We start from the raw sequence: 16,248 nt of genomic DNA, 5'->3' as shown, positions 1-16,248 counted from the left end.
GCTCTGTCAGCAAGACAAAAAGTCAATTCTAATGTTATGCTAGTAAAAAAATGGTGATTATTGAAAAACTTTGGCTTTCAAAATTATATTCTTCATAAACTTTGTTTACAAAAGAATTTTCAGATATGCTAAACCATACAAATAATTTTTAAACAGCTTTGAAAGGATCACATTTTCGCTAAAAGGCAATTAAACATTTGCACTTGTTAATGGCTGTTGAACTGTTACCCTAAACTGATACTTTCTAACAGTTTTAGTTGGTGCAAACAACTGTATATTATTGCCTTTTCTATTAAAAGGACCATTGACCATGTAATGTAGAGGGTCTTGATCATTTTCCAGAGCAATTAAAACCCACAGTAGTTTAAGATAGGCCAATGAAAAAGTGAAACAAGTGTGTCCATTGTATACCTTCTTCCTTTCAGGAAGAATCATAGATTAAATTTGCTGGAATGGAAATTAGCTTTTATACTCCTGATCAGAGTAAAAGAAATCACTACTTTTTTTTTTTTCTTCAAGGATAGTTTGGTTAGAAAAGTAATGATTTTGGGACTTCCGAGGTGGCGCAGTGGGTAAGAATCCACCTGCCAATGCAGGGGACATGGGTTCGATCCCTACCCCAGGAAGATACCACATGCCACGGACCAACAAAGCCCGTGCGCCACAACTATTGAGCCTGCGCTCTAGAGCCCGTGAGCCACAACTGTTGAGCCCATGTGCCGCAACTACTGAAGCCCACACACCTAGAGCCTGTGCTCTACAAGAGAAGCCACAGCAATGAGAAGCCTGCGAACCACAATGAAGAGTAGCCCCCACTCGCCACAACTAGGGAAAGCCCGTGTGCAGCAACGAAGACCCAACACAGCAAATTAAATAAATAAATAAATAAATATAAATAAATTTATATTAAAAAAAGTAATGATTTCACTCCGAAATTTAGTAATATTGTGTAGCTCTTCACCATGAACATGGTTAATGAATCAGTGAGCATTTCAATAAGATATAAATGGGACCTTGGCTTTAAGAAATGTAAAATATTCACTGATAGTAGCTTTTTTGTTTTTTCAATTTAAGGTTCTCAGTGAATTTTGTTCTTCACTTTTGCCACATGTATTAGGATGAAAGAATATTTATAAACCTGAAAGTACTTTTTGATAGTGGTATAACTGGAAATTCATCATACAGATTCTTAAACATTAGTCCAATTATGTTCATGACGATATTAACTGATGGTTGGGCCACTTAGCTCAACCCATAGCTCTAATACTGATCCGATTAGATTTTGACTATTGAGAAACAGCTAAGTAGCCACTGTGGTTGTGGAATGGGCAAGTAGACTTGTTATGTGTTGGTCTGGTCAGTGTTTGGACTGTGGTAATTCTGAAAAACCTCCTCAGTTATTCCATAGTTTAGGGCAGTATTTTCATTATGCCGTCTTCATGAAAGACTTGAGCAGAATTTTATTCTGTAGTGCATTGAAGTCTTTAGCTCCCTAAACAATACTGCATGTTGATGAGCTGGGTGAATTTCACCATGCTCGGTCTTTGGAGAGAAGATTGAACTGAGAATGATGGTAGAAAGATATTATCTATTTGGGAAGACTACTCAGGGGAGAACCTACATTACATATTTTTGGTATTAGCTGGAAAGTTATGAGCTGCAGTGAGTATTCATTTTTATCACAGGTTTCACAAGATTTCTATAAAAATTAGATTCCCTTAATGCATGTAAAATAGAATGTATACTAAACTCCTCACCATATCTGTATTTACATAAAGATATACATACATATACGTGCATATACATACACATATATGCATACATGAATATATACATACATAGATATATAGATCACACATACACACAAATATATATATATATTTGCTGAAATTCTAACATGCAGTTTTGGTCTAGTATAAAAAAATGAAAGGTTTAGTATCTTCAAATATTTGAATACTATTCATTCCTAATGTTTTGCATTTAATCTTCCAAAATAAAACATTTCACTTTAGGATTTTATTAGAAACGAAGTAATCATTTAGTCATATCTAGAAACTAGAATAAACAAGGCCATAAATCCTGTAGGTAGATGCAGAAGGTCAGATTCATAAATATTCATGTGTTTACTTTCAGTACACACTATGTAGTTCAATCTCAGAAAAATCTTTTCTATACCAGTCCAGCTATGAGATCGAATAAATACTGAGAAAGATAATGCAAAGGAAAACATAAAGAGCAAAACAAGTTATCACTAAGAAATAGAACCTCTAGTTGTCAAAGCATTTGTTATGTTTTAGGTTTATCTGTGCTTGATCAGGCCCCGGGAAATATTCAGCCTTCAGTGTAGAACTGACTTATGGATTAGCCACTTAACAGATGTGTTGTTAACCTGATCAGACTATCTGGTCTCTGCTGCCTTTGTAGTGGTTGTTCAGAAACTGAAGCTAACTCTCATGTTTCTGTGGCTAAGTTGCATTTTTTATAATGAGGAGCTTGTATAAGGTGCCAGTCAGCAGTTTCACCTAAGCATTTTCGAGTTCAACTGTGTAAAAGGAGGGTCGCTTGTATTATTATAAGCCAAAAATATGAATAGAGATATATAGAGGTGAATGGACAGAGGGATGAATGGATAGATAACTATTCTTGAGCTTTTGTACGTGTATATCTGGTTTTTTTTAAAATTGCAGTTATTCTTCCAAACTCAATTCTCTTATATGACCTAAAAGTGTTTCCTGAGTGGCTGAAGTGCTTCATTTAGTGTAAAATTAGAGTAATACATGTTGGGCTTATCTCGTCTATTATTAATTTTTTATTCTTCATAAAAATCAACATGTATAAACATTGACATATTTTGGGCTTGTTGCCTGATAATTAAAGAGAATTATACCTGTGTCAAATACACTATTTTAAAATTTGTTACATTCTTAGTAATGTTAAAAAGCAATATTTGGATCAATGTGTGGTATGGATTTTTGCAGATTTTTCTGCTCACTGAGGCATGCAGTCAATACCTAATTTCTCTAGAGATATACTGCATTTAACATATCGAGCTTTTTTAAATACTTCAGACCTGTGCATTGAGTGTATAATACCTGTTTTAATTTGACATCATTGATGATCATAAAATATATCTAAATTGCATTTTAAATGTCCATTTGTTTATATAATATATTCAGTATCAAGGAAAGAAATATATTACATACTTTTTAAATTTTTTGCCAATTGCTACAGTATATGAAATCCAAGTCTTGTGTTATTTCTTGCATGGTTTCATTTCACTCTAATCTAGCACTCCAACTTACAAAATATATGTGAAATAAACTGAGAATGTGTTTTCATGGTACCAAAATTGGGGAAATGACATAGTTTACACAACATTTATCTTCTTAAACAATAATTCAAAAAAGGGAACCCACTTTTCACTTATAAGATATTAAGGTAAACCATCAAGTTATTGATATGCTCTATTGAATCTGTTAGTAGTCAGAAAAACATAATGCTGATTTTTATTTTTAAGTAAATTTCATTGCTATAAATAGTCTTTGGTTGATGTATAAATAAATTTTAACAACTATTCTTTCTATATGGCATAACCCAATTTTGACGTTTAGCCCCGAGTTTCAGAGTCTTGGCATAGGTCTTAAACTATTTGATTGGGTTAAGAATACACACTGGCCAAATGTAAGATACCTCTGCTCTGTTGAATAACTTTTCTTAAGCCTCACACAGTAGTCTTTCATAAAAAAACTAAGGCTTAGAATTTAAAAGATAATGAAGAAATAAAAGAGACCTGGGTTTGTTATTTTATTTGAAATGTGACGCATTGCATTCTACTTTCTTAGTCTCCTTCTTGAAATTGCAGTGAATTGTGGTCACCATAAAATTTCCTAGCTCTTTATACATCTGAATTGACAAACTGTTGAATAACATAGGTTACTATTTAGAAAAATAAGAATAAATTTTAAATTTGTTCTGCAGATAGTCACCATTCACTTCTCAGGTGAACATCTTACTCAGATGTTTTCTGCTTTCTTATTGTCATTTCTGAGTATAGAAACTAGCATTTAAACCCTGTCTGCTTAAGGCAAAAGTTGTCAAGTTCACTTTATTATTTCCTACGAAATCGTGTTTTTCTTCCTACTTCTTGTTACTCTGTGTAGGAAAAAAAACTAAACAGAAAACACTGTAGGCAAATAATCAGATCCATTTGGGGATTAACACTAATATTTTTCTTTTTCTCCCAATTCTTTCATTCCATTTGGTGAATTGCACCCAGATAATTTTACTCCAGTTTGTCTTTAGAATAAGGACCAGTTCTCCAGTGTGATTTCTTTGTTGTTCTCATTTCAGCTTGGAAGGACCATTTAACAATTTATAAATTAATGTTTTAATTCGACAGTCTCCTTCATCAGAATGAAGTAGTTTTAAAGAAATAGTTTCATGTAAGGGTAGTTGCATGAAAAATTTTGTTAGTGCTGCAGCTTAGACCTCAGGATCTGCTGCTGATTTCTTTCTTGCCATACAACTGTCTTTGGTCAGTATAGCTTTGGGTGTCTTAATTTAAAATGCGTGCTTCAGGACTTCCCTGGTGGCATAGTGGTTAAGGATCCACTACCAATGCAGAGGACAAGGGTTCGAGCCCTGATCTGGGAAGATCCCACGTGCCGCGGAGCAACTAAGCCCGTGTGCCACAACTACTGAGCCTGTGCTTTACAGCTCGCGAGCCACAACTGCTGAGCCCACATGCCACAACTACTGAAACCCGCATGCCTAGAGCCCATGCTCCACAATAAGAGAAGCCACCTCAATGAGAAGCTGGCACACCACAATGAAGAGTAGCCCCCACTCTCCACAAGTAGAGAAAGCCCGCGCACAGCAATGAAGACCCAACGCAACCAATAAATTAATTAATTAAAATAAAATAAAATAAAATAAAATGCCTGTTTCAAATACTTCCCTAACTGTAGAAGTAGTATATGTAATGTTGTCTAAGTGGTGTTAAAACGAACAATGGAGGCGAAGTAATTGGCAGATTGAGTGTTGGCTTTGGATTCTGATAGATTTGGATTTCAATGCAGAGCTCTGTGAATTTTTGCTCTGTGATACTGAGCAAGTTATTTAACCTCGCTGAGCCTCTATTTTCTTATTTGTCAACAGGGTTAATGATACTTACCTCATATTATTGTTAGAATGATTAAATAAGATCATATAAAAGCAGTTAGAGTGTCTGGCACAGTAGTAGCTTCATAAATCACATCAATTGTTTTTATTTTGATTATGTATTCTAGTGTAAGCTGTTTTTGGAATCTGCTTTCTAGTGAAATAGAATTCAAGTCCCACCCCACCTGTGCCTGTTTTTTTTTTTGGTTAATCTTGGCAATACTTTATCATTTAGAAATGTTGAGCAACTGAGAACACCACAGGCTTTCAATGAAAAGATTCATTTACATTGCTCCATATTAATAAGTGCAATAAAAATTAGATGCTCAATTATATTTAGAAAGTGACAAGAGAATGTAGAGGGAAAATATTAATAACTAAATCATCCTATATTTCCAAGCAGTGGTACCATAAGTAAAAGTGTGACTTTAGGAAATCTATATGAAAATATGCTGTTAATGATTATATTAATTATCAAATGCAGCTGAAAAACCTTATGTATTACAATAAATTATACAGGAGTACAAATTATACAGAAACAAAAGAATCCACAATATATGTTTCAACTGTCAAATTAAAAAATATTTTCCGTTAGTCTTCAACTATGATCAATTCTTATTTTTTTAATATTCAGCATTTTGTTTTCAAATATACCGGGAATAATAGAATAATATAGTAAGTATCCAAATACTCAATTCCTAGATTCAACAGTTATTATCATATCATCTATATTTTGATGACGTACGTTAAACTTAAAGATCAGTTCATTGTGTTAATTACATACCCACTTGTAGATGCTAATATTGTCATCCAAAATATTTTAACTAATTTAACTGGTGTTAAAATTTCTGTACGTAGTAGATGGAGAGAAGACATAATCGTTGCTATAGTCTTAGAGATTTTCTCAAAAACACATCACACTTTGCAGTTTGTTTCCCTGAGAGGGAATTTCAGGGAGAGGTGTGTACTTGGGAGCGTTTTTAATCCTTTCATCTTGCTGTTTAATGGTGGGAAAGAGTGACTACAGAATTTTTTTTTTAACATTACATGTATATCTATAGAGCTTAGTGGAAACAGTGGTAAAACATTTACCTAACCATAGTTATTAATGTATATATGCAGTAGAAGAAAATAAAAGGTTGAAAAATGTGATGTATTTTAACTAGGTAAAACTGAACTATAATAGTGAAGCAAAGTTAACTCTCGAAGGCTATTTCAAATGAAGACCAGTTTATGAAAGATTGGCTTCAGAAATCTAAATGACTTGTCATTACTTACAGCTTCTTATCAATTAATCCCTCAGTTGGGGGGTTGGGGGAAGTGGCTGGGAAGGTTTATTCCATTTTAATTCTGATTGTTTTTCCTCAAAGGGCCTCTTGTGTGTAGCCTATGTCATCCAAACAGGTGCCAGAATATAATTTTTCGAAAATTAGAGGATGTGAATTTTTTTAAGTGGTGGTAATCAGAAATTGCCATAATGGAAAAGGGACTTGTGAACACATCTGTACAAATGGAACCATTCCATTATTAATGGGAGATTTATTACTGAAGAAATCACTACGAAACAGCGTGGTAGAGATTTGTGTTTTTATTTTAATAGGGGAGCCAAGTCTTACATTAGGACATTGTTGAAGCTTGTGCAGAAAGTAAACGGTACCCATGGGACTGTCACATTCTGCTCGATTGAAGGGCCTTTAATAACCCAGTACTCTAATAGCAGTTAAGATAGAGTATGTGTAAGAGCTGATCTTGTCTTCTGCTTGTATAATAACTTATGTATGGTGACCAAAAGCAGTTATGATATGCTAGCAGCATTGTTCTTAGTAGATGACTTTTTAAATTAAAAACTAAGTTTACTGAGTGACTTTTCAGAGTATATTTAATGAAAGATAATAAAACAGGATCCCTGTTTACAGCAGGTTTAACAGCCATGTATTGCACTTAGGAGATTTTATATCCCTACATTCAAGTAATGGTAGAAATGTAAGCCAGCCTATTGTTTTATAACAGTTTGGAATGGTTATAAAAATGAGTTTATTTTGTGGGATTTTTTCAATGTTTTAATCATTATTTCAGTTATATTTGTCGTTTCTCAGATTTCATTGTCCTTTTGAAATCAGTTACTTTAACAAAGTACAGGAAATTATCATGAAATTAGTTTCTAATTAGCATTAGTCTATGGTTTTATATAAATGATATTTACAGTGGCCTCAAAATTTTCTTTTATTGTATTTTTTTTATGAAAAGTCATCTTCTCTTAAATTCTGGAAACCTCTATTTGGCTTTAAAATCTACTTCCCACCACCTCCACCCCTCATGCACACTACTGCTTTACTTTTATATTTTTTATTCAGGATATTTGACTAGAATTTTACCTTAGCACTACTTGTATCTAAAATAAGATTTGTAAAATTTTAGATCTGTGTACCCAAAATAGTAGGCATATTCATCCTGTGCTTTCATTTAATTGAAAAATCTTAAAGACCTGTTTTTTAATACTGTACACTAGATGGCAGTTTTGTCATATTCTTCCAGTTTCCAATGCTCCTAGTATGAGTGGAACAGGAAAGGCCATCAATGTTTAGTCTGCACTCAAAGGGTCTCTGCATGACCAATGCAGACCCCATGGACTTCCTGGAACATATGTTAGCAATTTAGCTGCAGACATTTATTTCTTTGTTTTACTGCTTGGCTCTTTGAGAAAGTGTTGGTGCCAGGTTATGGGTTGTCTGGATCATGTCAGAGGCCATGGAGATCAAGTTCATGTGACAGGCCAGACTAAGGAAGGATGAAGTTGGAGGAGGTGAGGAAACTGACCCTTACTTTCAACAGCAACAAGTCACTGCCTGTCTGTGGACTGGGGCCAAACGCCTGGGCGTTTAAGCTTTACTCCAGCTGAACAAACAAAACACATGGCCCGTTTGGCTTTTTCATATTTCATCAGTGGTAGTTCATTCAGTGATTTCTTCATTTCTCAAAACTTGCTTATCCCTCATCTTTCTCTCTTAATGCTTATTCCAATAGCCCTGTCCAGACGAAGTGACCTTGAAATCCTGGGCTACTGCCTGCTGCGGTGGTTATGTGGGAGACTGCCCTGGGAACGGAACCTGGAGGACCCTGTGGCTGTCCAGACTGCTAAAACAAAGTACGGATTTTTAAGTATTCCGTCATGTACAGCATCAGGTCTGAAGGGATACATTAAAGCCAGTTAATATCTCAGAGAAGACTGCCATTCAGCCATAATACCCAAAGCAAATTTCTTAAATCTGAAAAATATTTTTAAAAAACCAAACAGCTTACAGACATAAAATTCATTAAGCTGACACCTATGAAATCCCATGTATGTGTGTTGTAATACAAAACATAAAGTGAAATATTTGTTCCTTCACATGGTGTTTTCCAAACATTAGATTCTAGGTGGTGGTATTTTCAAGAAAGAGTATTTTCAGATTAGCATTGTGCAAGTATACAGAGTTAGTGTGAGCTGGGTGTGATTGATACTAACTGTGCAAAGCAGCAATGTGAAATGGGACAAACAGGGCTTATATTTTTCAAGTGAGAACAACATACATTTTTTTTAATCCTCTATATTGGGTGGGGGGAGTATGTTTCTTAAAGAAGGAACAAACAGAATTGGTGTATGAGATGTTTATATAAAAGATCATTTTGCAGCCACATAAACATTTTAATATTCCACATTCAATTCTTATCACCTAAACTCTATTAACATGAGAATTAGCTTAGACTGAGAATAGAGTGGGTTACTATTTTACTGTTTTTCTCACTGATCGGGCCTAAGAAAAAGTCAATTGCATATAGCACAGCACAGCCAGTTTTTCATTATGTACCAAGATATTCTCAACAATAGTTATCCACAGATACAGTATCACAAGTGGAAAAAGCAGCTCTATTTTAATAGGGCAAGTCACAACAGAAGTTTACAAAACAGGTAGCTGCTCCATAGAAATCAGTCTTTCCAGTTGTGGCATCAGTTCTGAATAGAGAGGAAAGCTAGCCCTGCAGATACAGAACGATACAGATTACTTTTGTAAATACTGACATACATTGTATGAAATATTTCTCCACTATCTTGATCATCCTAGTCCCTTACCCAAATCTAACACATTTATGTGTCAGTATTAGAACTATCTAATCAGTTACTTACTGCAGTAATTGATGTGTCCATATAACCCTCAGGTAACTAACATTTTTCAGTATATGGGTCAAGTCAAAGCACAGTAATGGGTGTATATAAACCAGTCTTGATTTCCAATTTCCCACCTCAGTTTACCTAATTTGAATAAGATACTTTATTTAAAAGACTAACATTTTAATTCTAATGATCATATATGTTTTTCTTTTACTAAGACCTGCAACAAATATTATTTGTTTTAGTCTTGTATCAATATGCATATATAGATGTCTTCATTGTAGATATCTCTAATGAATATGCCTACATGTATATATTTGGATATAATAGGGTATCATATAAATAAAATATAATGCTAATAAACATAATCTCCGTTTATATTTTGGGGCCCCTTGTATATGTGAATATACTCACTTGACCTGATTACTAGTACAAACCTACTGACCAGTAAAGTTAATATTATCAAGTTTATAATTAAGACATATATATAATTAAGATACATATATATCATATATAATTACAACATAGATGTATTCAAACTTCTTATATAGTACATAATCATAATTTATTCAGCTTGCTGAGAAGGCATAACACTGAATTTCCCCATAAGGGCAGACTTGTATATTCAACCTTAATACTGTATCTCCCATATGCCCTTTATTTTCCTAACATAGGGTAATATTAGATTAGTGCATTTATTGTTACAGTTCTGTCTGTGCCTGAGTTTGTGAATCAAACATTGATATCAGTAATTTTAGTTGAATGTTTATATATTTGTGGCTGAAGCAACGTAAGAGATATGTACTTGTTCAGTCTAAAACACTGCAAAGTGTTAGAATAATGGGTTTTTTTGTTTGTTTTTTGGATATTTCTTGTTAACCTGTTTAATCATGGCATAGCATAAAACCACTGCCCAATTGAGAACAATATACATAAAATATTAAATAATTTACCCCTCCCCAGTGGTAAGTACCTAAGGGAAAATATCCTGAAAATCCAGATAAATTCTTTCTGTACATTTTTTTCTTGAAGTTTTTACCAAAAAGTCATGTATCCCTACTTCTGCATTTCTACACATACAGACCTTGTATGAAAGCATTTATACTGCAATTCTACATTTACTTTCTAGGTGATTGATACGAAATCAATCAGTGAGCTTTGAGGGATCTCCCCCATCCACTTTCCCTCTTACCCATTATAGGTGGGTGGGAAAAAAGTATGGAAAGTCACATTATCAGTGACCCACCAACACTGAGTTTTGTTTTCTAATCAAAACAATAAATCACAGGATTGCAAACAAATTCACTGTGCGTTATTCTATTTTGTTTTAGTCTGTTGGATGAGCTCCCTGAGTCGGTGCTTAAATGGGCTCCTTGCAGAAGCAGTTGCCGTAAGTCAGATGATAACTTCTACCTTCTCCTACGTGATTCATCGCTCACCACATTTGTCACTCTTGTTTTGTAGCTTTTGCTGCACCCAATCCCATTCCCATGGTGGTGGGAAGAAACTCTCCAGGGTTACAGATAGGTTGCTAGAGAAGAGAATGTTTAGATCCTCTTTTCATTAGGACACAAGAATGCAGCAAGATTGTATTCAGGCAGCACTATGGGCTCTGCTGATGGCATTGCTTTCTTTGAGATGTATGTTTTGGGAATCATGCACAGGTTTAATGGTCAACTGTATCTGGTATTTGTAGAGTGGACTTTCTTTTTTGTTTCTGTGTGTGTTGCTGAGAAAAGATAAAGTTGATCTAAGGAAAGACTACTTTCAATTAAAAATTAAACAAACAAACAAACCATTAAACACTTGAATGCTGTTTAGACCTGGGTTCTAGTTTGACTAAACGGCCAGAAAAAAATTTGGATTGGCAAGGCATATGACCTTAGCATTCTGAGTATATTGGATTAAACGGGTTTCTCTTTCATGTTAGTGTAGACCATTTTGGAATTCTTTAATTGGCAGTACTACCAGTAAAATAGGCAGTTCAGAACTACCCAAGTGCTGCATGGCATGTTCTTCAGCACCAATTTAACAACCGAGTTAGACTGCCTCATAGAACAGAGCCTGCTTCTGCCGTCCGGCTTACTTTCTCTCCCAGACGATAAGCAGCGTGAATCTTGATCTCTATTTATATTGGGCAATTTCAAAGTTAGCTTTTAGCTGACTTATGAAAGTAAATATGTACACTGACTGTCTAGATAAGGTCAAATAGTATCAGTTTCCACATGAGAGTTTAAAAGTAGAGTTAAATCATCTTAAACTTACACTTACAGCCTTTCTTTGACCAGAAACCAAAATTTTCATTTCCATAGGAAACGAACAGACCAGTTCTGCTTTCCCGCCTCATTTCCCAAGTCCCATAAGTCTGCCCAGTGTGAGTCTTCTGCTTCCCACTGTCTGTAGGCCCTTTCCTTCTGATGGAGGGAGGCAAACAGGAGACAGTATTCTCATTTGGGGGGATGGGTTGAAAGATGAAAGTTTTTCATTTATGTAACTGCACTGAGTAACTCAGTCAATATGCCAGTATTCCTTTTTGGCTAATATTCTTACTGGCATTATTACCAAGTCATCCAGCTTTCGTTTTGCTCAATAGGACAGCAAAAAGAGAGATGAGGAGATGTTGAAAAAAATTTTTTTTAATTGTATATCTGTCTTTTCTTGTCCCTCATGCACAAAAGGTAACTGTTTAATTTAGGATTAGAAAAAAAAAGCCGAAGTTGGGGTGGAATGAATTGAGAGATTGGGATTGCCATATATACATTACTAATAAGAAAAAATATATCAAATTGTAATAAAAAAAAAAAGCCCATGTGCCCTGGATCATACACAATAAATGCTTATGGACCAGTGTATATTCTGGGAGACTGCTATTGCTAGCAAGATTTGAGTGATACAAGAAATGGTGGGAGGAGTGCCAGGCTCCTCTTTTTCAGTACAAACCATTTGTTTGAGTCTATACTATTATTTTATAAATTGCAGATTTCTATTTCTAAAGCACAAAACATTGAAACTTTATTACTAACTGAAGTTCTCTTAAATTAGTTGGCTGTGCTTAGGAGAGTGGGTATTGCTAGCATGAGAATTAATCCAATTTACAAAAGGTTTATTACTAAGACATTTTATGAAATAAAACATCTAAGAAGTTTGCAGCATGCATGTCCAACTCAGTGTAATAATATCAATAATAGTTTCAGAAGTTTCTATCTCTTGAAATGATAGTCAGTAATGATACTTAATATTTCACCAGCTTAAAAAGCAAATGATTCAAGAATATCATAATTTCATACTACTCAAAGCATTTTGTTTTATAGCTCTGGAAATATGCTAGTAAATTAAAAGGTGTACCTAATGTAATAAATCCAGATCTTGAAAGGCTAACATTTAAACCAGTACTATATCACAATCGTCTAAGCGTCAGGTTTATCATAATAAATTCATAACAGAGGTGGCTCTTTTCTTTTTCTCCCTCTCCTACCTCACTGGTACCTTATTTTTTCAAACCCCAGACCCATGAAGGCTTTGCAGCACAGCTGCTATCAGCTGGTGGAGTGCCAGGAGTCTTCCATTGTCTTCTAACAGTGATTTGTGAAAAGTGTTCCCAACACATTAAAGCTCTCTTGTCTATTTGGGATATTCTGGTTAATAGAATTGTAATATACACAAAATGGGGCTTACCAATCTTGAAAGGAACAAAGAACAACAGAATATTTATACTAAAATGATAGTGAATGTAATTTAATCTTTCTTTTTGATCGTCTCTTCAAGAATTGGAGCCCCCCAAAAAGGGCTTCCGGAAACATGAGTTATAAATGTGATGAAGCTGCGGCATATTGCCAGTTACAGAGATCTGGTTGAGCAAGTGCTAGACAACAGAATTTGACATCTTATACATTAGAAAGGGAAAAAGGAGGCTGCAGAATTGCCACACTATCCAGAAAACCAAAAACTCTGGAGCCAGGAGTTTTCATTTGAGCCACAATAGCCTTATGTTCCTGGAAAATAGTTGTGGACAATACAGTGTGAAATAGTCACTCTCTGACTTTCCTCAGGGGCAGAGATGATGACTATTCCTTTTGGAATTTTTCCCTGTAGGGAGTGAAACCCAGTGTTCCTGCAGTTCCTCACTTGAAAGGAGGTAGGCCTGGAAGGGAGTGAAGATTTAGGAAGTCACTTCTGCCAACCCATGAAGCTTCCCTGATTTCCCCACCGTAAGATATGAACCACTTAGTGAGAAAGTAAGAGGTACTTGTGTCTGGGTCAGTAATAAGTGTTTGAAGAGGAAAACCTTGTCAAAACTAGTTTATGGAGTATAAACATCTCTGTAAACAAAGGAAAACATGCCAGTTTTGAAACAGTGTATGATATTCTCACTTACATCTCAGATTGAACCTCCACCTGAAACAAAAATGCAAACTACATTTGTTGTAAAGTAGCTATATTTGTAATTTTTGGTTACTGATTCTGCTTGTACTGTATTTAAAAGTTTGTAATTCATAACTTTTTTTGTGGGGCGGTTACTATACCATCCTGGGTAAAAGAAAAAATAAAAGGTGGCAACTTCTCATCCTTGTGCTCTAAAGCAGAAAGACTGTATGTACCATGATTGCACTGGGCTAACTAGGTATGGAGGACTTGAGTGAGGTTCAGCAAATTCTAAAGTCAGTCACGGCTAAAAAACCATAGAATTCAAGGTCATTTTTAAATGCACTGTTGTAATCTAAAAATCAAAGCCTTAATTAAAATGTTCAATGACTTTTTTCCTTTAAGGAGGTTTACAGTAAGTATTTTTAACTGAATTTTTAAAACTGCAAAAAAACTTATTTTTAACTGAATTTTTAAAACTTCAGAAAAAAAGTGTGAGGCATGGCTGGTCTATTATATTATTCATGTAGCTCCTAGTAGTTGCACCCCATAAATCAAAATCACTAACTATAATTTTAAAAATTTGCTTCCTTTGATGAGTGAATTGTAAACATATCAACAAAGATATTTAAAACAAACCCCACCAGTTTCTCTCATCGTGTCAAATCTGTAGGTCACTGTATTTCAGTCATTTTTGGGCATCATTTAAAGAGTACTTTCCATTGAATTATTTATTCTTAGCTTCTTCAGGGGGGTGTATGTGTGCGTGTGCACATGCTTGTGAAAGAGAAAAACTGCAGATTTTGAGAATATTGGAGTCTTCAAAATTTTTTCCAATTATGAATGACATTAAAAAATTTAATCCTTCACAGATGAAATAGTCCAGTATTTGGTATGTGCTCATAATTTAGCATATGATGAAAAGCCAAACTATCAAGTGCTCAAGAAAATTCTGAACCCAAGTGGAATACCTTTAGGACCACTGGAATTTTCCACTGAAAGAGAGAGCTTAAATGTGTGTGCTCCAAACAATCAAAAGGTAAGTAACAGTCCCTGGAATCCAATGATGACCTTCTGTGAAGCTTATCTACCAAATGAAGTTGTTTTAGGTGTCAAAATGAGTCTGACAATCCTGTTTCTTACTTATATCTAATTCCCGTATTTCCTAACTGAGCTCCAAGAAATTTTGTTGAAGGTTCCTTTGACTTGTTACCTTTTAGAGAAAAATAGTAAGATCTGTGGCCTGTTGTGTTTCATTACAGTAAAGAAATAAAGCAGACACGGATGTCATAGACTTAGGACTAGGGTAAGATATTAAAGTCTAATCCAACTTTATTCATGAAAACCTTTTTTGCTGCTTTTCAGATTTTCTTTAGTCATCCCACTGTTTTTGCCTACTCGTTTGGCCATAATTTAGTGGTGATAATAATATTCTTAGATTTTACCAGATTATTTGTATGTGTTGATATTTCAATCTATAGAAACAATTTTTTTTTGAAAAAAGTTATTTTTTAAAGTTTCACCTTCCAATTTATCTTCTAGCAACATTAAAAAAAAAAAAGAATTAGAACTGGAAACAACACAAAAGAATTAGAACTTGAAACATTTTTTTAAGATGATGGGAGAAACCTGAGACTGCTATCAGCAGCCTTACTGGACAGGCAACTAAATGTCCAATCCTGCCCTGACACTGCCAATGTGCAAAAAAAAAAGGGGGGGAGGGCTTTGTTTCCGGATGCATGCACATTAAGGTAGGGTCAGGATGCCATTCATTTTCAATATTTCTTATGAACTTTGGATCATCACAAGTGTTCATGAGCCAAGAATGCAGGATGCAAACTAATGTGACTGATAGGCTGCTAGATGAATGGTGAGTCAAGTATCAGTGCACAGATGGTTCTGATTTGCTGAATTTTGTAGCTGCTGCAACTGAAGACATAAAATATCCTTCTAGTCATAAATTAGCTCTTTGGAAGCAAAACCTTGGCACCAGAGCTTTACAACCTTCAATTAGTAGGGAAAGAAGTATTTGAATGACTGTGGTATTGACATCTGTAGGCCTGCATAGTAATCATTCCTAATAGAAGAGAATATCTGTTTGAGGAGGTTTTGCATGGCTAATTAACTACCAGTGAGAATATGTAATTTTTTCATGATCTCCTGATTGTCACCTTTCTCTCATGATACAATTACATTTTATTGTAGCAAGAGCCTCACAAACCAATTGTCAGCACTATTTACGTATTGCAGAAGGCAGAACAAAAGTTCATGTTTAATAAAAAGCCACTGGATTTTGATCTTGGTAATTACTGAGACTTATTTTAACAGTTTTATTGACTTTTGTGTTTTTATCACTTTTGCAACAAAACAAAGAGCCATTTCCTTGACATAGTATTTCCCTTGGAATAATGGTCACCACTCAATCTCCACTAATTTAAGCAGATTTTTTCCTTTTTTGTAGTGTTTCAGTTTCATAAACTTAATTCAAATATAAAAGAAACCATTTAAAAAACTGATAGCTATATCCTCTGATATAAAATTCTAATTATTATCCACCAGAATTTTCAGTTTCATCA

General features: G+C 34.7%; 1 protein-coding gene across 4 annotated transcripts in view; it reads left to right on the top strand.

Annotated features, from left to right (window-relative positions):
• The window catches only part of VRK2 (VRK serine/threonine kinase 2), a 94,132-nt gene that overhangs the window by 66,451 nt on the left and 11,433 nt on the right, over nucleotides 1-16,248 (top strand). For 3 of the 4 annotated variants that reach the window (XM_057740638.1, XM_057740636.1, XM_057740635.1), the window contains exons 9-11: nucleotides 8,185-8,305; nucleotides 10,642-10,700; nucleotides 14,545-14,711. In XM_057740638.1, the coding sequence (XP_057596621.1) occupies nucleotides 8,185-8,305; nucleotides 10,642-10,700; nucleotides 14,545-14,711 (347 nt within the window). The remainder of the gene's footprint in view (nucleotides 1-8,184; nucleotides 8,306-10,641; nucleotides 10,701-14,544; nucleotides 14,712-16,248) is intronic. The other variant, XM_057740639.1, reaches the window with a different exon arrangement.

The sequence above is a fragment of the Hippopotamus amphibius genome, chromosome 7 (genome assembly GCF_030028045.1).
Source record: "Hippopotamus amphibius kiboko isolate mHipAmp2 chromosome 7, mHipAmp2.hap2, whole genome shotgun sequence".
Taxonomy (NCBI): Eukaryota; Metazoa; Chordata; class Mammalia; order Artiodactyla; family Hippopotamidae; genus Hippopotamus; species Hippopotamus amphibius.
Note: the sequence above shows the minus strand (reverse complement) of the source record. Positions and strands in the feature narration are given on the sequence as shown.